Below are 24,944 nucleotides of genomic sequence, written 5' to 3' on the forward strand. Positions count from 1 at the left end.
ATGGATGATCCCTGGAATGGTTGGTCTAACATATGAGGAACGGCTGAGGATCCTGGGATTGTATTCATTGGAAGATTAAGGGGAGACTTAATGGAAACTTACAAGATAATACATGGCTTGGAAAGGGTGGACGCTAGGAAATTTTTTCCGTTAGGCGAGGAGACTAGGACCCGTGGACATAGCCTTAAAATTAGAGGGGGGTCAATTCAGAACAGAAATGCGGAACAGAAATTCAGCCAGAGAGTGGTGGGCCTGTGGAATTCATTGCCGCAGAGTGCAGTGGAGGCTGGGACGCTAAGTGTCTTCAAGGCAAAGATTGATAGATTCTTGATGTCTCGAGGAATTAAGGACTACGGGGAGAGTGCGGGTAAGTGGAGTTGAAATGCCCATCAGCCATGATTGAATGGCGGAGTGGACTCGATGGGCCGAATGGCCTTACTTCCACTCCTGTCTTATGGTCTTATGAAACCTCCCCATGTTTTGGATGGAATCCTTATTCCGAGTCACCAAAGCAAATTAAAGAAAATTAGAGAAGGAAATTTATTGGAACTCAAATGGCAATTGCTGAAATTTTAATGACAAGCTGGGATAGGATATGGAAAGATTTTGGCAGCAATATTTAAAAAGATTGGTCCATTGAATCCATGGTGACTCTCTGGGGGTGGGGGGCTGCTCCAATCAGTCTCTTTTTACAATAATCTTGCCAGGTTAGTCCCTTTTATGTATCTGACCAATTTCCTTTTGAATCACTGGTCATCTCCACTTCCACCACCTTCCTAAGCAGCTATTTCCATCCAGGTCATTACCACCTGCTTACATCAAAAAAGCTCTTCCTCACGTTGCCTACAGTTTACATACAAAAAATGTAAATAAAATAAAAATAAGTTGCATTTGTATAGCATCTTGGGATCCCCTAAAGCTCTTAATGCCAAGGAATTACCCAGGAAGAGTAGTCCCCCTGTGATATCGTAACTTCAGGCCTTCCTTTTTTTTTTGATCCATTGTTGATTGGCCTGTGACCCTTATTTGGCGACTCCAAATAATTTCTGTTGCTGCCCAGAATTGTCAATCCCTGTGGGTCTATTGGACCAGCTGCACAACTCTGGATTCGAAACCCAACATGGCGGACCTCCAGCAAGTTGAGATCTTCATCCATGACTGTCATTTTTAGCAGGAAATGTTCAAAGCATGCTATGCCCTCCCCCTCGCCTTTCCCCACCACAGTATCCCATCCCCCACTATCCCATCCCCCACCTTGCTCCCAGATCCTGCTGATGCCGAAAACGCAGTCGAAAAGATGTGTTTCACAATCTGGGGCTTACTTCTGTTTTCAAATGCCTTCAACAGCAGCCCAAAAAAAGGCCTGTCAATCGAGAATGTTTCAGGAAGGATTCTAGGCTCACCACATTTCTGTTCTCCCAGACACTTTTTCAGCTTCGACTGAGAGGCAGGTGCGTGTTCACTGTTGGTTATCACATCTGGTTAAAGCAGTGGGAACAAGCACTAATTTATAGGCCTGGGATTATTTTATTGTTTAAAGTAGAGATGGAGAAAGGGAAAGACTCCCACATGCCCTTCCGTCCTCTCTGACCTTCACGTTCTCTGCCATACATTGTCTTAAAGTGCTCACTTTCTCTCCATGTGCGCTCTGTGGAGTTTTTTGTATTGATATTCTCTTATCTTCTCACTACCCCTCTGTCCTCATTCTCCCTCTCATTCATTAATCCAACAGTGTGGAAACAAGAACTTCGGCCCAACAAGTCCACACCGACCCTCCAGAGAGTAATTCGCCCAGACCCATTCCCCTACCCTATTACTCTACATTTACCCTTGATGACTGCACCTAACCGACATGTCCCTGAACACTATGGTCAGTTTAGCATGGCCAATCCACCTCAACCTGCACATCCTTGGGTTGTGGGATGAAACCAGAGCAAGCCCGCACAGACACGGAGAATGTGCAAATTCCACACGGACAGTCGCCCAAGGCCGGAATCGAACCTGGGTCCCTTGTGCTGTGAGGCAGCAGTGCTCACCACTGAGTCGTCATACCACCCAACGTTGTCACACATTCACATGAACTCTCACATGTTTTCAGCAACATTAAAGTGACTGCATGCTCTCTGCTTAAGGAACAAGGTCTTGCCCTGTCCAGGTGGTAAATGCAGAGTGGCGTTCCCTCGGTCTTATTTCCATTCTGTGCAACTGGGAGCAGTGGATCGCCGCTGCCCCCTGAGACCCTGTGAAAGGGGAAATCTGACATGAATCTTGCTCCTGGTCACACTCCCTGACCCCTGTTGCTGCAGAAAAATAGCAGGTTCACATCTGACTATCTTAGAATGCCTTCCACAGTTGAATATCCTGTCAGCATTTACCCCCGAGCAGCTCACATATTTAAAAAAAAGTCTTGAGTGCAAGGTTTAGTTAAAAAAAAAGGGCTGTTTCTATACGATGTTCATTCCACCGGGAGTGAACGTGGACTGGAGCAAGAACTGAGGAAGTAGAGGATTTTTTTTTAAAAGAGGCCCTGTATTGGAATTTCTTCCTAGGATTAACGCAGAATATATAGAATGCAACTTGATTCAATGGAGACTTTCCACCACCATCTCCATTTCCTTTTCTCCCCCAAGCAGGACATTCAAATCATGATCATAGAATCCCTACAGTATGAAAACAGGCCATTTGGCCCATTGAATCCCCACCGACCCTCTGAAGACCATACCAGCCAGACCCAGTCTTATCCCTGCATTTCCCATGGTTAATCCACCTTGCGTATCCCTGACACTATTGCTAAATTGAGCAATTTAGCGTAGCTAATGCACCTAATCTGCACATCTTTGGATTGTGGGAGGAAACTGGAACACCCAGAGGAAACCCTCGCAGACACGGGGAGAATGTGCAAACTCCCCGCAGACAGTCGCCCGAGGCAAGAATTGAACCCAGGTCCCTGGTACTGTGAGGCAGCAGTGCTAACCACTGAGCCACTGTGCTGCCCAGATCCCAGTCCACACATTACCTATATTGCACTGCGATATAACTCCAAACACATACTCCATCAGAGCTATTATTGAAGCAGTAACCCATTCTGAGAATCTGTATGGCTGAACGTTGAAAAGTTTTACTTAGATAAAGGAATGAAATGGTGAAGCTTGAGTGGTTTAGAAATGCTGAGACCCAAACATGACCACAACCTCCATTTTCTCTGTGCTGTCATCTATGACCTCAGCGTTTTAATTCTATAAATTGATTTAATTTTGTTTGCAGAGGCACATTTTGTATTAATAATGCTGTGGTTTACAGAAAACTGGAGTATTGGTGCAGAGACAGTGGGACAGATTGAGCAAGATCTGGTCTGAAAGTGCTTCATTTCCAAAATGAAATGCAAAAAAAACGAGGGAAGGGTCCTAATTTGCATAGACCAAAAGACACCAGCTCGAAGGAGGAAAGACTGTATCCTACAGCGCAGTAGACAGCAAATGTGTTTACATTTTGCGTAATATTATCTGTTGATGAAGGTAGCTCCTTCAGTACTGGATTGTCTTCCCCACTGAGCGTGTTTAGTCACTATCCACCAGAATATTCAGGAGATGGTGCTGTTAGGTGAGGTTCAGATATCTCCTAGAAACTGCAACAAGAAAAACCTATTTTCGCCCCGTTCACTGAGATCACGGCAAATCAGTGGCCTAACTCTGTGTTTCAAATCCTGAATATCGCTGATTAAAACAATTCTATCAATCTCCGATTTAAAATTGATGATTGACCTACTTTGAATTGTGCTTGTAGAAGAGCGTTCCAACTTCTACCATTCTCTGTGTGTAGATTTTTTAGCTTCCCTTGAAAGATCTGACCTTTTTAATGTTGAGACTAGGCCCCTCTGTCCAAGACTTGTTAACCAGTGGAAATAATTTCTCATTATCTAATCTATCGATTCCCCTTAATGTAATGGAAAGGTCAATCCAATCTAACTTGTAACTGTAAGGGAGTTCAATCGTCATTTTTGTAAATTTCCCTGTGTCATTTAATTGAGGGCTCAGCTATCTCTCTGGTGAATCTATGTAGCACCTAGAGCATCTCCAGCTGTGGTCTAACCAGGGCTTTGCACCATCATGGACCAATGAGGAGAAGAGTGGTTTGCTTCAAGTGATGATTGTGCTTCCTTCCCTCAGGACATTGGTGAAGAAATACAGCCCCAAGAGAGTCTCGAAGGAAGACCATGAAATGAAGTAAGTCGCTATGAAGTGAACAGAGATACCTTGTTACATCTGGAAGCGGGGCATGGTTATGGTCACACTGGGTCGTTGAAGAGGTTACGTTGCACTGACAGACCCCAGGAGCAATTTGGGATTGGACTTTTTTGAGTGCAGGAGAACGTGCTGTCCCCAAGGGTGGGGGGAGGGGAGGGGATGGAAGATTCTTCAGATTGTCTAAGATGGGGTCAGATGATCACTCCAGAAGGTGAACATGGTGCTCACAAGTCTCTGCCGGGTGTTCCTAGGCTGAGTTGCTATTATGCGAAGAGGAGTTATCCTGGATTGTTATTGTAGGGCCCTTCAGTGGCTGACTTAAGTGACACACTGGCAGATTTAAAGAGATCTGCTGTGTGTGTGTGTATAGAGAGAGAGAGAGAGAGGCGAGGGGGTGTTGGCACCAGGGCCCAATAAAAGGACCTCAGTTTAGTTTAGTGCTCAATACTGGGCTCGTGTCAGGAGCACGTGATTTCTGTCCTTGGCCCCACATTCCAATGTGTATGTGTGTCCGCGTGCATAAATGTATTGACTGTTGGGATGCTAGGGGAACTGATTATGCCCCAGTAACTGGTCCTTCAGGAATTACCAGGTGACTACAAAAGCTCCGTGATAGCGTTTCTGGGACTGGAGCCAGATCCTTTATTCACTCCGCGATAATGAAGTTGTTTTGCTAGCTTTCAAAGCATGCAATTCACTACCAGACATCAGAAGAAACTCAGTGGTCAGTTGTCAATGAGTTTTCTGTTCTACAGAGAGAGAAGATCAAGTGGTTTCTTGTCCTCTTCAAGTTTCCAGATGTGGCCAGGGAGAGAGAATCTGTCAGACACTTAACCATTGGAATGCTGGGGAAAATTAAAGTCCACTGCAGCAGTAAACACAAACTTTAATTAGTGGGCTTTGAATTCTCAATCCCAGATTGTTAATTCCCCTCTGACTGTGGTTGGAATGTTCCAATGACACACCACAACTAAAACAATGCATTCCTGGCAAACGCTAAGTGGATGTGTTCTTTATTACTGCAGGCATTGAAGGAGTTGGGTGGAGGTGTGTACTGATGAGGCGTTTTCCAGTCTCCTCATTGAGAGGCATCATGGGTTGTATGGCACACCATTTCCCCAGCTCACTGGAGCTGGGAAATGCCCCTCCAGTCAATGTGGGGTTACACGCAGAGTGCTTGCGTTTAGCAGATCAAGAGTCCAATTGAGACTCCTTCACACTCTGACAAGGAAGCTCCTGGTGGTCAGCCTGAGTTAGAATCAAAGTGGGGCCAGTGTCCTGGTTGGTTTGTGCGAGGATGTAAACCTTGCTTCCCTGGAGCACGTGCCTCTGGAATAATGGGCGAATAATTTGGTCTGAAACTCTTTCCACTTAGAATCGAGGCAGCAGGAGAGATCCTTTGACCCTTTCCCTTTGTCAGGTCCCATTCGGAGCCCTGCACCCCCTCACGGTGATACATTCTGATAGGGAGACCAATGAGAAAAGAGCCTGACAGCAGGGAGGTTCGGTGTGCAGAGTCGGCTGGGGTTATTTACAGAGGTATTGCAGTTAAGCCCCCATGAACAAGGCTGTATTTACTTGATGTTGGAGAGTAGCTGCAGAACTCTTCAATAACAGTAACTACTGAGTAAAAGGCAGTGGTTGGGCTCATTGTCAATCGATATATATTAGAAAGCCCCGACACTTGGTTCTCTTGTGTGTGGGCAGAAAGGTGCACTCTGGTTGCACGGCAGCCATTAAAGCAACTTTGGGATTTCCTTCCCTAATTATATATTGGTGAGGTCAGGTCATAATGCCCACTGTCTCCTAATGTTCTGTAACTATTTGTACCAACTGGAGTGAGATATTGGAGAGATGTTTTGAGGTGGGACCTATGCAGGGGGCTGGACTGAGAGGGAATGGGGAAATATTTCAATTGAATTTGAATCAATTATCACTCCTTGTTTTATTCCTCCCTGCAGGTTCTCCCAGTATCAGGCCTTCATCAACATTCTCAATGAATTGAATGACTACGCTGGGCAGCGGGAGATTATAGCAGAGAACCTGATGCAGAATATCTTCGCCCAGTTGTTGAAATACTTGCATGAAAATAAACAGGAACGCAAGATGGTATGGCACAATGCTGTTCATCCCTTCCCTACACCCACTCCCCAGGTTGGCAAATTGATCCCCCTCGGTAGTTTTCATGATATATTCAGATGGTTTCTGAGTCATGTGTTTGAAGGATTCATTAATGTGAAGGAACCTATCAGGAAAAGTAATCACAGCAGAAGAGAATTTCACATTCAGATTGAGGGTAGCTTTAGAAAAACATGGTACAAAAATAAATGTGACTTAAAATTGAAAAGTCTGCTCCATCTGATGGCATGAATCCAAAATATTAAACAAAGTTGCTGCGAGATGGTGGGTGCACTGGCTGTAATCCTTCAAAATTCACAAGGTTCTTGAAAGATCCCTGTTGATGGAAAGCCACAAAAATATTGTCCTTAACCCAAAAAAGGAAAGGCATAAGAACATTAGTAAGAGGTGGCCATTTGGCCCCTCAGGTTTGTTCCGCCATTTAATAGGATCATGGCTGATCTCATCTTGGCCTCAACTCCACTTTCGTATTACAGTGAATATTTATTGTAAAGAGGGAATTGCACAGAGCATGGGTGAGACTACACACAGCTTGGAGATTTTATATCCTTATTTCAGGAGCAAGATGGTTGCACTGAGACTTCTCTAAGAAGGCTAACAGTGCTGATTCCTGGGATGGAAGGGTTGTTTTGTGAGGAAAGAGAGAGCAGATTACACCTGTACTCACTAGAATCCAGAAAATGTGAGCTTGCCTCATTCAAACATACAAGGTTTAAGGAGACTTGACAGTGTTGACACTGTTTGTGTGTGTGTGTGTGTGTGTGTGTGTGTGTGTGTGTGTGTGTGTGTTCCTCCTTGTCGGAAGGTCGAGAAATAGTGGTCACATTTTTCAAGTCAGGGACCTTTCAGTCGAAGGTGCAAGTGAGGAGGAATTTTATCTTTTGAGGGTTGTCAATCTCTGGAAGTCACTCACGCAGCGCACAGTGGAGGCCGGATCACGGAATGTATTCACACCCGAGTTTTAGACAAATCTTTGATCCAGATTGCTGATGTGCAGTGAGGAAAATAAAAGTGAGATCATGATCAGATCAGCCATGATTTGAGTGAATGACAGAGCAACCTCAACAGTCCAAAGACCCTTTCCCGTCTCCTGTTTCTAATATTTGGATGTGGTGGTGTCTTTTTGGTAATGGAGTCCTTTGTCTTTTCAGCATCTTCTGGAAGGAAGGAAAGCTCAACAGAACCTGGAAACTAGTTTTAAACAGCTGGACAATGTAAGTTTATTGAATGAGCTAAAAAAAGATTTCCATTAGTGACAAGACGCATTTGCTTGCCATGATTTTGACTTTTTGTTTTCACTCATTGACCTCTAACAACCACAAAACCATCTTCCTTTGTATGATTCCAACCAGCAGAGAGCTTTCCTACCGATTCTCATTGACTTGAGTTCTCCCGTGGTCCCATGGTACCACATACAGCCAAGTGCTGTCTCAGTGTCAGAGCTGTCGCTCACTACTCCCCTCTGGAGTTCAGCTCTTAGGTCCATGTTTGGACCAAGGCTGTAATGAGGCCAAAAGCTGAGTGGAACCCAAGCTGCGTGTAAATGAGCAACTTATTCCTTTTGCAGTCGTCACTTGATAGTAATGTCGATGGCCTTATCCACCGTTTTGCTGATGATCACGTGCAGACTGATAGGACGGTCATTGGTGGGCTTGGATTAGTCCTGGTATTTGTGCACAGGAGTAACTGGGCAATTTTCCACATGATAAAGTGGATGCTGGCACCAGTCCTGTTTTGGAAGAAGTGTTCTCAGGGGTCGGCTTGGTTGAAGACTGACGCGTGGAGCCTGGGGATTTCATTAGGAGGCTGAGAGAGAGATCATTCGCACAGCACTTCTGGCCGTAGGTAGTTACAAACCCAGCAGCCCTGTCTTTTGCCCTGGTGTGTTGGGCTCCCCCATCATTGAAGTTGGGAATCCTCCACCACCTGTTAGTTGTTTAATTGTCCATCACCTTTCCCAACTAGATGTGGCAGGACTGCAGGGTTTATCTGATCTGTTGTTGTGGGATCAAACCGCCCTGCTTTTAGTGTATGCTGCTTCCACTGTTTGGCATGCAGGTCGCCCTGTGTTGGAGATTCACTCAGTTGGCGTTTTATTTGGCGGCCAGCCTGTGTTTGCTCCCAGCATTCCCTCCTGCACTCGTAATGGAACCCATATTGACCTCCTGGTTTGGTAGCACAGTTAGAGTGGGAGAGACACAACCTGACCCTCATCGTGCGGTGTTCGAATACAGTTCTGAAGCTGCTGATGGCCTGTAGCGGATCTTGGATGCCCTGTTTTGAGTTGCCAGATCCGTTCAAAATCTATCCCATTGATATATTGATAGTGTCACACCGTGTGATTAGATTAGATTAGATTACTTACAGTGTGGAAACGGGCCCTTCAGCCCAACAAGTCCACACCGACCCGCCGAAGCGTAACCCACCCAGACCCATTCCCCTACATTTACCCCTTCACCTAACTATATTTAGCATGGCCAATTTGCCTAACCTGCACATTTTTTGGATTGTGGGAGGAAACCGGAGATACGGGGAAAATGTGCAAACTCCACACAGTCGGTCTGAGGCGGGAATTGAACCCGGGTCTCTGGCGCTGTGAAGCAGCAGTGCTAACCACTGTGTCACCGTGCTGCCCACGGTGGGTATCCTCAGTGTGAAGGTGGGATTTTGTGTTCAGCTCCCAGACGTTGGCGGGGAAGGCTGTACAGGGTCTATCGGATGCCATTTCCCGTGGCAAGGTCAATGCCAGGAGGTCTGTCTGCCCTATTTTCCTTTTGAGACTGTATAGCAGTTTTCATATAACTGAGTGGCTTGCTGTGTCATTTGAAGGGGCAGTTAAGAGTCTCACACGGTGTTGGTAAGTTGGTCTCACATGTAGACCAGACCGTGTAAGGATAGCAGATTTCCTTTCCTCTAGGCCTTTAGTGGGGTTTTCTAACCATTGACAAAGGTTGTGTGATCACCACTCTGGTGTTTGTGATTTCACATTCGCGTGTTGAATTTCAGTTTCACTATCTACCGTGATGGTCTTCAGATCTCTTCAGCAGATAGGTTTAAACCGCCCCCCCTCCCCCAAGGTATTGCTGCTTCCTAAGCCACCCAGCTGGAGTTGCAGTCGGTTTAAATCTGACTATGTGTGTCCCCACAGGCAAAAAGGAGGTTCGAACGAGACTGCAAGGAGGCTGAGAAGGCAATGCAGAATGCAGAGAAAGCCGACAATGATATCAACGCCACCAAAGCTGATGTAGAAAAGGTAGACTTGGCGTTCAGTCCAGCCCTCCAAGTTCCTTTCCCTCGAGACCTGTCAGAACTTCGTCCCAATGTGTAGTAGCTATGATTCCCACAGAACACTGCGGTTTCTCTAATTTGTCACTGAAATGATACAGAGAAGGCACTAAGGCCCGTTTTGGAAATGCAGCTCTGGCTTAGATGAACTCACATCCGTGAAACAGCTTCATATAATCTTTACTCTGTATTTTACCTCTCTAAACACGGGTGTACTTGAACTAATGCAAAGTGCACATGACCTTTTTGTTTAGGTACTTTATAGTCTTCTGCACTCAATTTAGAGTACAGCAGTTCCAGACTGTAAACTCTGTCCCTCTATTTTGGTTCCTTCACACATTTCAGTTTCACTTTTAGTCAACTGCACACTTTCTTCAGGCACATCTTTTTCTTTTCTTTTTATTAGTAGGATCCCTACAGTGTGGAAACAGACTATTCAGCCCAACACGTCCACACCGACCCTCCGAAGAGTATCCCACCAAGACTTATTTCCCATTACTCTACACTTACACCTGGCTAACGCACCTAACCTACACATCCCTGAACACTATGGGCAATTTAGCATGGCCAATCCACCCTAACTTGCAAATCTTTGGATTGTCGGAGGAAACTGGAACACCCGGAGGAAACCCACGCAAACAAGGGGAGAATGTGCAAACTCCACACAGTCGCCTGAGGGTGGAATCGAACCCGAGTCCCTGGCGCTGTGAGGCAGTAGTCCGAACCACTGAGCCACCGTCCTTATAGAATCCCTACAATGTGGAAACAGGCCCTACAGCCCAACAAGTCCACACCAACCCTCCGAAGAGTAACCCATCCCTCATTCCTGTTCGCTTCCCCTGAAACACTAAATCATCTGTCACTGAATCTTTTTTGTCTTCCAACCTATCACAGACTTTCCTTCTGTCCTTGTCCCACTGACCACTTTCTCAAAACCTGTTATATCGCTAACTTTTCCAAGTTCTGATGAAAGATCATCGAGCTGAAATGTTGATTTTTTTTAAACTCTCTTCCACAGATACTGCTTAACCTGCTAACCTACACATTTTCTGTTCTTCATTTAACTTTGCAGTATCAACAGTATCCTTTATGATCTCTGCTTTCTAATTCAGTTCTAAAGGTTGTTTGCCTGTAGTTTAAAAGAGTTAATGGGAGTCTGTAAATAAGAGGATTGTCTATATGATCAGGAGGCAATGTGTAATACCTCATGACTCCTCAGAGGTGGTTCTGTCTGGTTCTGTGTTGGTCTTGTGTTGTATGTAGTTAACACTTAAACCGTTCAAATAAAGATGATGTTTACCAGCAATAAATACACTTGTAACCTTTATCTGTCTGGGGCCCGACCAAAGTGGAGAATAGAAATGTGAAAATGAATATAATTTTTTGATGTGCACTTTTAATTATAGTATTCCTAGTTATAAGTTTTGATTCTGAATTCAATAGTGCAGGGGAGGTGGCTAAGTGGTTAGCGCTGCTGCCTCACAGCGGCAGGGACCTGGGTTCGATTCCAGCCTCGGGTCACTGTCTGTGTGGAGTTTGCACGTTCTCCCCGTGTCAGTGTGTGTTTCCTCCGGGTGCTTGGGTTTCCTCCCATAGTCACAAAGATATGCAGGTCAGGTTGGACTGGCCAGGCTAAACTGCCCATAATGGTCAGGGATGTGTATGGTTAGGTACATTGGTCAGGGGTAAATGTAGAATGATAGGGTAGGGGAATGGGTCTGGTGAACTGGCCATGCTAAATTGTCTATAGACACTGCCAAAAGACTAATTGCCAAAAGACACTGTAGGGATTATAATCTCAACAGTTGGCAGGGAGGTGTCGTCCAGACACTTCCCACTTTGAACACTTTGATGCAATGCGCCCTTCACTGTCGAGGTATAAATTGTGTTTATTTGTTTGTCTCTCAGGCAAAACAACAGGCAAATCTCCGGAATCACATGGTGGAAGAAAGCAAGAATGAGTACGCCTCACAACTACAGAAATACAACAAGGACCAGAATCAGTTTTATTTTGTGGAGATGCCTCATGTTTTTAATGTAAGTCAAAGAAATTGGCACTTGGGAGCATCGAAACTAGGTGAGGTAAATTTAGCTGGAAGTAGGTTTGGAAGAAATATTTGTGTCAGAGGCATTTGGAGACAGCTGGGCAAGTTTAAGCGCAGAATGCAGAATAAAGTCGTCTGTTAACTTTGTGAAATTTAGCCTCTCAAAGGGATGAACTTTGGGTTAGTTTTATTTGAGTGCATTACTTGTAGGTAGCTGGTTATCACACCAGATTAGATGTTAAGTTCCTTCCTATTCCTGCAAACTCTCTTTAGCTACTAAGGATTGCCAACACTCTGCGTCACCCAGATGTTTCTCTGGACAATTATAAATTAACCCATTAGGACATGGCAGTGAAAAATCCTAGCAGTAAAATCATAAGAGGCGATAAAACATCATACATTTCTTTTAAAATGAAAAACAAAACATTTTGTTTATGAGCTATTAAAACGTATTTGGCACGTGGAACATGGCTGTATGACTGGTAGTCAAAAATTGACCAACAGGTAATCTGATAAAGAATCTAGTTGAGGATGAACAGGTTTCATATGGAAGTGATGTACCATAGGCCATTCAGCCCCATGAACCAGCTCTGGTCAGATCTGCTTTTGCACCTACTCCTGATGACCTTTTTTACACACTTGCACTACAAGAATGTTGGGTGGCCAGTGACAGGAGTGTGAGTGTGGGATAGCTGAAGGATGAAATGTCCAGGAATATGTCCAACCAGAGTTGACAATCCAGGTTAAAACCTTAATAATCAGTATTGGAAGCTATTGGTTTTCGCCATTGTGACATTGATAGGTATTGCTCTGTGAATGGTGGGAAGCCATCACGATTTCCCCTCTGCCCTTTGGTTCCTTCACGGGGCGGCACGGTGGCTCAGTGGTTAGCACTGCTGCCTCACAGCACCAGGGACCTGGGTTCGATTCCAGCCTCGGGCAACTGTCTGTGTGGAGTTTGCACATTCTCCCTGTGCCTGTGTGGGTCCTCTCCCACAATCCAAAGATGTGCAGGTTAAGTGAATTGGCCATGGGAAATTGCCCCATAGTGTTCAGGGATGTGTAGGTTTAGGTGCATTAGTCAGGGGTAAATGTAGGGTAGAGGAATGGGTTTGGGTGGGATACTCTTCAGGAGGTCGGTTTGGACTTGTTGGGCCGAAGGGCCTGTTTCCACATTGTAGGGGCTCTAATTCCTGAGTCGTCTCCTTTAACAATCAAGTTGCTGCATGTGGTTTTACAGAAACTTCAGGAGATGGATGAAAAGCGGATACAGAAGCTGTGTGAAGCATACAAAATGTTTGCAGACACCGAACGCCAAGTCATGCCGATCATTGGGAAGTGTCTGGACGGGATGACGAAAGCTGCGGAATCTGTAAACGAGAGCGGGGTACGTGAGAGCTGCCCATCATTCAGATTGTTTGGCCACTGGGCATGTGTGGGACATGGCTCAGTGAGTAGCACTCGCACCGCGGGGTCAGAATGTCATGGGTTCACGTCTCCTTCAGAGATTTGAGGACAGACTCCAGGCTCATCCTCTCTGTATGCAGTATTGAGGGAATGCAGTATTCAGTGTGTCCGCCCTCTCAGGTAAATGTCAAAGATGGCAAGGAACGGTTTTGAAGAGCAGAAAGGGGGATTCTACCAGATGTCCTGGCCAAAAGACAGATCATCTGGTCATTTCGGCAGCACAGTGGCTCAGTGGTTAGCACTGCTGCCTCACCACACCAGGTACCTGGGCTCAATTCCAGCCTTGGGCGACTGTGTGGAGTTTGCGCATTCTCCCCATGGATTTCCTCCAGATGCTCAGGTTTCCTCCCACACTCCGAAGATGTGCAGGTTCAGTGAATTGGCCATGCTAAATTGACCCATAGTGATCAGGCTAGATGTGCAGGCTAAGTGGATTAACTCTGATCAATGTGGGCTTACAGGGATATGACCTCTTCAGAGGGTCAGTGCAGACTTGATGGGACAAGTATATTGCATTTTCTGATCATCAGTTGTTGTCTGAGGGATCTCGCTGTGCACTTCAACACTAACTAGACTTCAAAAATACTGACTTGGCTTCGAAGAGTTTGGGGACGTCCTGATAGGTCAAGTGGAAGTACAAGTCTTTGTTTGCAAAGCAACTCAATTTGCTGCAGAACATTGAGTGCTTTCCTTGGCTTTCAGAATACTGAATACACAGTCGGCCCCCAAAGTACACCTCAGTTCAAGATGCAAAGGAATAATTTTCTCCTGCAAAACACCCTTTAATATCGTTGTTCCTGGCTGTGTGGATGGCATTGCTTAAAAGCAAGCCTGCTTCATGTTTTTCTTTTTGTTCACCTTTAATCAGGATTCACAAGTGCTGATTGAGGCGCACAAGTCAGGATTTGAGAGACCGGGGGAGCTCGAGTTTGAAGACTACAGCCAGATGATTAACCGGACTTCATCAGAGAACAGTATTGGTTCTCTTAAATCGGAGCCGAAGACCGACCATAGGACCGTTGGCAAAAGCAAGACCAAACGCTGGCCATTCGGAAAAAAAAACAAGGTAGAGACAAATACACACAGCTATCAGTGAGGCGAGCAGATGAGTCCAATGTGCTTGAATAGTTGCTAACAATTCTAACATGAGGCATTGATATGTGACTTTATTGATTTCACCTCACAACTTACAGCTGTGTTTTATGTTTTACTGATGTGAACTTTCTTTCACACACACACGCACACGCTGATATTACATCGGACGGTGGCCCTCGCGCTCTGTTGGGTGAACAGAAGAGATCCCACTGCACCAGTACAAAAATGAACAGATTCTCCTGTCAAAAGGCTGTCAGGGATATGATGACAATCACCTACCTCACTGCTGTGGGTTGGGGGCTCATGGTGCTCAAATTGATTGCCGTGTTACCTCCACTACAGCAACAACTGCACTTTGAAAGCTGCTGGTTGGCCGTGAGAGGTGCTATATAAATGCAAGTGTTTCTTTCAATAGTGGGTGTTAGGACATCGCTGCTGAATCCGGCTCTTTGACGGCATACACGCTCATTCCCCAGGAACAGTTACTGAACAGTTACCAGACCCTGCCTGATTTATTGTCTCTTTTTCCCCTTCCTCCTCCTTCCTTTCCCAGCTTCTGATGGATCCGATTGTTCCACCCTTACCATTGCCAGCTGCGATAACTTAATTCATTTGGGAATCAACTCTGGATCCTTCCTGTCTCTGCAGCTTCTGGCTTAGAGTGCTTTATCCACTTGACTCTCAGGAGAGCTGCGTGTTTAACCATTTGCTGTCCCTATTTAAGGATATTGCAGTTGTGTACTTCTGGGGGGAGAAAAAGATCCCTTTATCAGTTGTGGGCATCGCTGGTTGACCAGTCTCTATTGCCCTTGATAAGTTAGTGGGGAACCATGATCTTAAACCGGACAGTCTTGCTACACCACAGAGAGATCCAGAGTTTTGACCCAGTGACAGCAAGGGCAAGTGCCATCGTTCCGAGTCAGAATGGTGTGTGGTTCGGAGGCAGGTGATGGTGTTTCCGTGCATCTACTGCCCGTGTCCTTCGGGGCTGCAGAAGTTGCAGGTTTGGAACAGGTGGGAGAACTTGGTGGACTTACAGCCGATTTAGCCACCAACGGTACGTCCTCTGGTTCCTGGCTTCAGTAGTGAGAGGGATTTGATTCCCTGATCCAGACTTTACTGGTGCCAGCCAGGGTTTCAATTGCCAATGCACTTGAACAGAAGTCCAGGCTCAGAAAGGAGTATTGCATTGTTAGAGATTCTATCCTTCTAATTGTGACTCGCTCTGTGCTCTTGGATCGATGTAACAGATCCCATGACAAATCCCATGATCCCTCGTGTCTTGGCCAGTATTTATCTCTCAGCTAACACCACTAAGACAGATTATCTGCCTGTGGTTGCAACGACATGTGTTGGAGCCTTTTGTCTGTAAACTGGTTGCCATGTTCCATGGTTAAAAGTACTTCACTGTTAGTAGAGTGGTTTGGGATGTCTGGTGGTCATGATGGGTGCTACGTAAATACAAAAACTCTCCTTTAAATGCAAAGGAGCTATAAAGGAACAAGTCAAGGCAGGCAGTTGAAAGTTCTTTTTTTTTAATATTGGTACTTATTCATTCTGTCTCACAATGGGCTCCACTGCCAAAATTGTGACTCATTATCTTCAGGGGATGGTCAGTCAGCAGTATGAACTGCTGTGGTTTTGGGTGGTTACTGGACTCCCATTGGATTTAGACTCTGCTAAGAAAAGCACTGAGTCACGCGAACCAGGGACACCTCCTGTCTTGGTCCCAGCTGTACATCAAAATTCACCGATCAGTCAAAACGGTCGACCGTGACTGGCCCCACGTGTCTTCCAGCTCAGTGAGGATTAAGGTATGGTTCCCACTCCTCTCCTGACCCGGTAACTGGTGGGTTGAAAGTAGGCATTGGGTGCAGCAGTGAGTGAGGTAGGCAGACGGTATGTTGGCTTTCTTAATGAGAGTACTGGAGTAAGGATGGTCTTGCTGCAATTGTACAGGCCTTGCTGAGACCGCACCTGGAGTGGGATAGTTTTGGTCTCCTTCTCTGAGGAGGGATGTTCTGGATATGGAGGGACTGCAACAAGGGCTTATTTCCAGACTGATTTCTAGGATGGCAGGACTGATGCATGCAAAGCTACTACATTGGTTAGGCTTACATTGACTGGAGTTGAGAAGAATCAGCTCGGGGGGGAATCATATGTAGACCTATAAAATTCAAAGAGGGCTGGGGTATGTTCCGGAAGGATGTTTCTGATGACCAGAGGAGTTCAGGACCAGCGTCACTATCCAAGGATACAGGGTAGGACATTCTAAGACTGAGATGAGAAATTACTTCACCCAGAATCTGGTGAAGCTGTCACACAAAGCTATTGAGGTCAGAACTTCAAATGTTTTAAAGAAGGATTCAGATAGAATTCTTAGGGCTAAAGGGACCAAAAGATATGGGGCACAAGGAACAGGAGACTGAGTTGGATGATCGGCCTTGATCGTATGAAATGGTGGTCAGGCTCGAAGGGCCGAAAGGCCTACTCCTGCCTTTTCTAGGAGTTGACAACAGAAAACCCTTGCATTTATCTAGCACCTTTAATATTGTAACGTATTGCAGGAGATGATATTTTTGACAGCAAGCCAAATGAGGTTTGGGCAGCAGCTTGGTCATTGAGGTTCCCTGGGGAAACATGTGCCCACTTTTCCTGGGTGCGACCAGGCCCTCATGCCTGCCTCGTGCACCCTGTCCAACTCCATACCTGATCAACCATAGATAGACAGCTAAGGTTTGGTCAACTAGCTGAACTGTCCAAGCCAATGAGACCATAGCCCCACCATCAGGCAGCCCCTCCTCAGGAACTCAGCTCGCCAGCAGTGGTCGATGTGACCTTCACGGGGTGTCCTCCTCTACTTAGTTTGTAAATCTTGAGGGATGGAGCCAGCTCTTGTTGGTCAGTATTTCGGCAGCTCTCTCTTCTGTTAACTCCAGGCGGCAATGTTTCATTGAAAAGGGTAGTTGGTGTTCCCGCTGATGTTCCAATGCAGCTTTCTAATCGACTGATGGAAGACTAGTCTCATTCTGTCTCCTTTCTTCAATCCTTGTAAAACACAACTGGCTCCATCCATCCCTCCTCGAGGTGACCACTTGCCATTGGGGAGACTTGGCAGTCGAGTATCCAGAGAGCTGACACTGCTGGACACTGTCCTGACCATATGTCCACCTGCTGAGGAGTAAAAATGCTGGGGGTTTCCCCCACATACCCCTGCTGCCTTATCCCAGGGGTATCAGTAGTCGTTGTACCCTCATCACTGGCCTGACCTGTTGAGCACTTTGGCATCTCTTGAGGTTTGCGCTGAAAATGTGTTGCTGGAAAAGCGCAGCAGGTCAGGCAACATCTAAGGAACAGGAAATTCGACATTTCGGGCATAAACCCTTCATCAGGAATGAAGATTCCTGATGAAGGGCTTATGCCCGAAACGTCGAATTTCCTGTTCCTTGGATGCGGCCTGACCTGCTGCGCTTTTCCAGCAACACATTTTCAGCTCTGATCTCCAGCATCTGCAGACCTCACTTTCTCCTCGAAGCTCTCTTGAGGTTTCCCTCATTTGATAGAAATGCAAATCTTTCTTTTCCTTCCATCCAGGCTTATTCTTCCTGGTTGAATCTTCATTCGTTTCCCATTTTCTTTGATGATGTGACCTTGTTGCTGCAATAACTGTTCATTTTTTTTTCTTGCAGTGGGTTGTGGACCGCGATATCAAATAATCTTTTAATCTTCTCTTTGTGCAACCACTCTCCCCAACCAAACTCTTCACCGACCAAACAATCCAAAAGCTTTGTGAAGTAATACTGCTCCTTGGGCACTCGGCATGCATGCAATCTAACCAGCTTTAATGGCCACCAATGGAACATTTGGCTTGTAGTGGTCTGACTCAACAATGACCATGTCGGAGCGCATGGAATGTCTCTTTGAACTCTGAGAAAGAAGGGTGCAACGATTAGCAACATTCTCGAGTCCGTCGTAGCAAAGTGTGGGAAGAGGATAGGTTTGCAATGGCCTGCCCTGTTGATCACAGAGGGAGTTACCATCCAGCTCCCCCCTCCCCAGTGGAGGGAGGTTTGTGTGTTTCTCTGACAGCCAGCAGGTATAGAATGAGTTGAAAGATGATAGATGTCAGTGCGGTGTTGCGTTGTGAAAGATGAGAGAGATCACTGGTTTAATCCAAGCTTGGTGAGTTCCCAGTTGGTCTTCATATTCCCCCTGACCAAAGTAAGAGTTACAGTTCATCCACCAGCTCCTGACCCTTGGGCTCAATAGCCTGTGAATAGCCACTGTCCAAACTCACACCAGGACAGGTGCTGTCAGAGTGACATCTTTAGAATTTATGTCTCCAGTAGAGGAAGGAGTAAATGAGAAGAAATTACGAGTAAAATACTCTCACTTCCTTCAGCAGCAGAACTGGCATTGCTCTCAAACTGGGATTTGGCAATTAACTTTGCTTTCTCAACATGGGTGGTTCAGTTGGTGATTTTCTGAAATTTCTTCCTCTCGTTGTGGATTTAATGCACGGGGCATGAGTTACCTCCAGTTGCAACATTTACTGGACTAATGGAAAGCGAGCACAGAGCTGAGAGAAGAGAGTTACAGAACATCCCAGTGCAAACTACCCAAATCTTTAGCACCAATCTATGCTTTGCCCTCTTCAGTTTACACCTAACAGATTTTTCACCGTGCATTATTTAAATGTTTCTCTGTCAGTCTCAGCTTTTATAGCTTCCATACATTTAGATTGAGAAATGGGAATGTGGGTGAGTTAACAGGGCCAGGTGTAGTTTGGCAATTTCGAATATCCACTCTCTTCCACCTCTGTCCTTTCCACCCGCTCCCAGTCCCATCAAAACCAGCTCAGTTGATCCCGACGGCATCTTGGAGTGTGCCAGGTGACTGAGTTTCATAGCCTAGCTTGCCACTTGTACCTGGATTTTCACTTCACAGTTGCTGGACCAAGGCTTCTGTCATGAACAAAGCTGCACTGTTGAGTAATTTCCAGGAACCGATTAATATCCGTCTCCTGTCGAGCGAACGACTCAAGTAGGTGAAACAGCTACACCTGAGCACTCTGCAGGTGTTTGGATGGTAAATATACCATGTAGGTGAAAAATGTGCTGGGCCCAATCCATAATGCTGAATCTCCACAACAGGTTAGGTCATGGGAGTTTACATCACAAGCCAACTACCTTCAGCCCATCGTGTCAGTAATGACTCTTTAAAAGAGTTCTACTTAGTCCCCTTCCCTTTGCCCTCTAACCCACATCCTCAAGAATCTGTCCAACTTCCTTTAATTATTTACCAACTCCTCCACCATTTCAGTTAAAGCATACCAGATCCTGATAGCTCTCTGATGCTCCTGGATATCTCCTCAGCCTGCTTTTAGACATTTTGCTGATAGTGTTTTGGATCTATGTCCTCTGGGGTACTAGCAAAACAGCTTTCTTCTCTCTCTGTCCACCTCCCTGCTCCAAGGAGACCAGACCTATCTTTTCCAAAATACCCTAGGTAATGAACTCCTGTAACCCTCAGTGTCGAAATTGGCTGTGGTTCTCTTGAGCTAGATGGCCTGTAATGTTTGTGGGGATCAATACCATCTGGATTCTTGCTCCCAGTTTCTGTCCAATTCCTTCTTGGTAAAATTTGAACCTTTTTCTTGTAAGTCCTCAGAGGACATGGTTGGGCAAAAGGCTGCTCATAGCCAGTCACAAGAGACCAAGAAGACATGGCTTGACTAACACAGCTGTAGCCTTCAGCACCAGTGAGACGAGAGGAGGAAATAGATTGTACATTTGCATTTGGATGGGGGATGGTTTTCTAAATCTGAGTGACAAAAGTCCATAAGTGCTAAGTGCTTCCTGTGATTGTTGCACCCTTCATTGTGTTTGACTTGAATCAGCTGAGCTGCAGCACAGGATTGTGGGCTGTGAAACGCTTCCTTATCTTCAGCCTTTCACTTCATTTTTAAAAGCACGACCAACTTCATGAATGATTTCGTACCCTGCTCTTTCCGGCCAAGAGAACAACATTGGGCCATAGAACTGTGCTTAACGCCAAACGCAGGGAAACCCTGATACTGGTGTGGCCTCGACATTGTGATGAGCCACACTTCTTTTTTTTTGATATGAGCGTTTCCTACGCCTGAACCCATTTGGGAGAGGCTGGGGTGTGGTGAAGGAAATAGAGAAGGTCATTTGAATCAGAGTCTTCACATGAGCAACACAGGGCCCAGGGGGTTGACATGAGAACGTTACCTGACCCAAAATATCCCACCCAATGCCCTGGGAGAGCCATGAAAAATTAACTTGGAAACGGGCCATTCAGCCCTTCAAGTCCATCGCACCATTCATTTCGACCATGGTGGATTGAAAGACACCCATGACCTGTACAAGGGCAGATGCCATTGTGAAGATCATTATGTACTAGTAATAGTCCATAGATATTTGTATCTTTTTTGGTACCTCTTTTGGAACAGCTTTATGCTTTTAAATGCTGCTCAGGGGTTTGATTTGTACAAATACACAAATTTGCTTTGAGGTTTCCCTCCATCAATTTGGATTCCAACCATCTGTGGATTTGATCTGACAATTTCTGATGACAGTCTTGAGTGACTTGGTAACTGTTGACCCTGGTCCTATCCCTAATCCAACATGAGTCCCAAAAACTTGGTCAAAGAGTTTTGTAACATGAGGCTGGATGGGAAATCGGAATGAATTTGGTCTGACAACTTTCCCTACTTAATCCTCACTTTGCAGCATTTAGCTCTGACGTTTTTTTTTAAGTTTGTGCATGAGATTATGGATTTATCACAGTGTTATTCTAAGCAGCTCTTGAACAGCGTCTAGCCTGATGAGTTAGATTCAAGTGCTAATGTTTGTGGAATGGAAAGTCGAGAAGGAGTTCTCGAGATTTTCTTCACAAAAAAAAATTAGTCTCTTCAGCTGGATTTTCAACAAGTCATTTTCAGCCCTAAACCTGGTTCCTGGGCAATACTGAGTTTGGGAAAGGCAGGGCGATTGCAATTCTCTTAACATCCCTGAGGCAACCAGTCTTATGCAGTTTGCCCTCCTGGAAAATGCCAGTGCGTTGGAGAGAACAGATTTCAGATCAATAACAATGGCCATTGTGGATTGGTAATTTGTCTAAATTTAGATACCTGCTGCTTGTGGAGAATGAATACCTGAGCATAAGGACGTGGAAATAGTCTCCTGCCCAGCAAGAATCAACACCTTTTGTGAGAAAAATGAGAGCTATATGAAATCAAAAGGTATATTTCTAGAGAGAGTGTCAGATATTGAGCAGACACTAATCCAAGGCAGTACTTGACAAAATTTGTTTCTGTCTGGTTAATGAAGGTTGCTGTGCTTTCTGTTACACTGCTGTCATGGCTAGTTTATCCAGTTGGCTCCATATGTCAAGTATCCCCCATAAACCCTGCATACTCAGGGAAAAGTATGTTGAAGCTGGGGTGAGTTTGTGGACAGTTTTTCATCGATATTCACTCTAGGCCTGCGTTTATTGCCCGTGTCTAGTTACCCCGAGAAACTAGTGGGATGAGTTACCTTGAACTGCAGACTGTTTGGTTGCGGTTAGGTGAATGGTTTGCTAGGGTGTTTTCAGAGTGCAGTTGAGAGTCAGCGACGTCGCTGGGGCCCCTGGAGTCTTTCTCAGGTCAGGGTGGAGATGTCAAGTTGAGCTCCGTGTAAAAGTTGCCACAAAGATTGCCCAACGACGCTGGATTTTGAGTTTCTGCTTCGATGGGGTGACCATCCCCACAGCCCCCCGCCCTCCCAAAAAAAAACTCTCAATCATGGGGGCCATGTGAGCGATTATCGCAATCTGATAAAGTTGCAAAGCTTGTGCTAACTTGACCTGTCCGTCAGGGAAGGGAAGTGGGAACAGGGGTAGGACCAGGAAGTGGGGGCTCACCTCACTAGGACCGTGCTTGCATCATTGCTGCAAGTGAAGGTGTGGAAGAGACACTGTGGAGATGAACTCCAAAGGAATTGCGCCTGCCTTGATTTAGTAACTGAATGGCTGAAGGACTTTTCAAGAGCTGCATTGGACCTTGCTGTTTGTCCTCCCTTTCTTTCTCCCTTCTGTTGTTTTACACCATGGGTTGATTTCTCCCCTTTACATTAACAGCTTCCACCCCTCCCCTTCTCACCTTTGAACTTTTACCCCTCGTCTTTCGCTAATGGGCACCCGTCCCCCAAGTTCACCAGGGATCCGCTGTCTTACTGTCTGAACGAGATAAAGACAGTGAAACCCAGGATCCCTTCTTTCCAAAGCTTACGGAGGGGGGTAAGTTGGTTTCCTTTCAAATACTCGCATGCTGAAGGTGTCACCTTGAATGGGAAGCTGAGAAGCCTTTTGGCCTGACGTTTTTAATGCTGACTTTTGTCGGGACTGCATTACACTCTTTGGGGAACTTGTAAGATTTCCCTTCCAAGTTACATAAAAAGGATCTTCAATTACATTTCTTGCATTTGGTTAAAGGAAGGGGAGAAGAGGCTCCAGGGGAATATGAATGCAGGAGTAATAGAGAAAGGCAGATTATTGTATCCGAGTGTAACAGATTGGCATGCACGACTTTGGTCGCTAAGATCAACACAGCACTGAAGACTAGGGAAGAAAGGTGCAAGAGGGTTAGAGAACGACTGCTTTTAACTCTGGCCCAGATCAGAAGATTTTCGGTTAGCCTTGTCATTGAGTGAATGCAAATTGGAAATTCCAGAATTCAGAACATTCCACCTTCAAGCTGAAGGATGGGAGGGTAAAGGAATTGGACTCTGACTTCCTGGTGAGAGAATTGCTATATTGTAGGAGATGCTAACAACAACCAACACACACGCACATCCCCCACACACCCTATCCCCCCCCACACACACACTATCCCCACACACACCCACACCTCCCCACACACGTGCACACCGCCCCCCAACACACCCCACACACACACACACACACACACACACACACACCCCACACACCCCTATCCCCACACACACCCACACCTCCCCACACACATGCACACCCCGCCACACACACCCCCACACACACACACCCCCACACACATACCCACACACTATCCCCCCACACACTATCTCACACACTCACACACACACACACACACACCTGTGAATCCCAAATCCCATAATGTCCGTTTGTTACATATTAGAACTCCTAACATGTGCATGAATGATATCTGGAGAGTCTAGTGACATTACTGGTACATCACCATATTCCCTGTCATTCCCAGTCGACTGAATAAATATCATCTTGTATGTATTTGTCAAGTAGTTGATCTCCACTATGTTTTGTCAATAGAGACACTGTTGTAACTTGATAGTTACTGCACAGGCTGTTCTATCCTGGGAAGGCATTACAAACCACTACCCTGATTATGTCAGACTCAGCCAATAAATAAATTCCCAAATGTATTGTTAACTGGAGCACCCACTTTAATAGAATTAAATATCTGGAAAAGATTTTAAAGGTCACAACAGCGCTACCTGGTTGCATGATACTGTTGAGCAAGTTTGTTTTATCATCATTCAGAAACGAACCAGCCTGTCTTGTTTGGACTAACAGGAATTTTCGCTGGTTTTCTCCTTATTTAGATAATCCTTCGTAGTTTTCTGTTTTTCAGTTTGCTCTCCCTGTTGCCTAACCATCTCATTTACATTTCTGACATCCTTAAATATATGGTTTAATCCAAAAGACAACAAAAGTACTTTCAGGATCTAAGTATGTAGTTTTATCTGGTTTCTGAAAGATAAAGTAGACATTGTTCACACAACGCAGCCCTCTAAGTTGGAGAATCAGCTGATGTCACACAGTCAATTATTGGCCTTTCTACAGAACCTCAGAAGAACTGGGAGCCTGTTCCACCATTTAATACAATCGTGGCTAATGCATCTCGCCCTCAATTCCAATCTCCTATCAGCTGTCCCTAACCCTTCCACCCATTACTCATTAATCTACCTCATCCATTAAAATTAACGCAAAATCGCAGCAACCACCACAGTCTGTGGTAGTGCACTCCACAGATTCACCGCCCTTCGAGTGAAGTAATTTCTCATCTCTGTTTTAAATCTCCTACCCCTTACCCTAAAACTCTTTCCAGTTTGCCTCAAATGCTCTAACTTCCCTGCACAGATGCTGCCAGGCCTGCTGAGCTTTTCTAGCAAGTTCTGTTTTTTGTTTCTGAGTTAATATTTAGTTGTATTGAATTCCACTTTTCTATCTTCCCTCTTTTCCACATTTCCATGATGACAATAAATTCCTTTGCAATTCTTAATTTGAAAAATAATCATCTAAAAGTAATAATCCCTCCTGGAGTTACTACTTGGAATATCTCTCATTGGATTCTGGTTAGGTCAGGAAAGGATTTCATATGTGGATAAGAAGATGGGTTCAGAACATTGAAATTCTGTGTACACCCTGCGCTATTCTATATAAGTGCAATAACCTCTGTGATCCTCATGTATGCAATCATTGGATTACTTTTATAAAAAGCCATTTCAAGTCAAAATTAGGAGGCAGGGATGGAACAAAACCACTGATGTGTCCGTGTCTGTCATAGTAGGTGAGATTGATCAGGAGATAAATAGAGTGGCGATTGTGGAGTAATGTCTCGCAGAAAGTGTGTGAAAATTTGGTAATC

The 24,944-nt window shown here is 45.4% G+C and overlaps 1 protein-coding gene across 2 annotated transcripts in view; it reads left to right on the forward strand.

Moving 5' to 3' along the window:
• LOC132836034 (cdc42-interacting protein 4 homolog) overlaps positions 1–24,944 on the forward strand; it is a 136,353-nt gene that overhangs the window by 88,123 nt on the left and 23,286 nt on the right. The window contains exons 3-10 of one of the 2 annotated variants that reach the window (XM_060855239.1): positions 4,167–4,223; positions 6,206–6,353; positions 7,535–7,597; positions 9,532–9,636; positions 11,577–11,705; positions 12,954–13,100; positions 14,049–14,246; positions 22,421–22,579. In XM_060855239.1, the coding sequence (XP_060711222.1) occupies positions 4,167–4,223; positions 6,206–6,353; positions 7,535–7,597; positions 9,532–9,636; positions 11,577–11,705; positions 12,954–13,100; positions 14,049–14,246; positions 22,421–22,579 (1,006 nt within the window). The remainder of the gene's footprint in view (positions 1–4,166; positions 4,224–6,205; positions 6,354–7,534; positions 7,598–9,531; positions 9,637–11,576; positions 11,706–12,953; positions 13,101–14,048; positions 14,247–22,420; positions 22,580–24,944) is intronic. The other variant, XM_060855240.1, reaches the window with a different exon arrangement.

The sequence above is a fragment of the Hemiscyllium ocellatum genome, chromosome 45, assembly GCF_020745735.1.
Source record: "Hemiscyllium ocellatum isolate sHemOce1 chromosome 45, sHemOce1.pat.X.cur, whole genome shotgun sequence".
Classification (NCBI taxonomy): Eukaryota; Metazoa; Chordata; class Chondrichthyes; order Orectolobiformes; family Hemiscylliidae; genus Hemiscyllium; species Hemiscyllium ocellatum.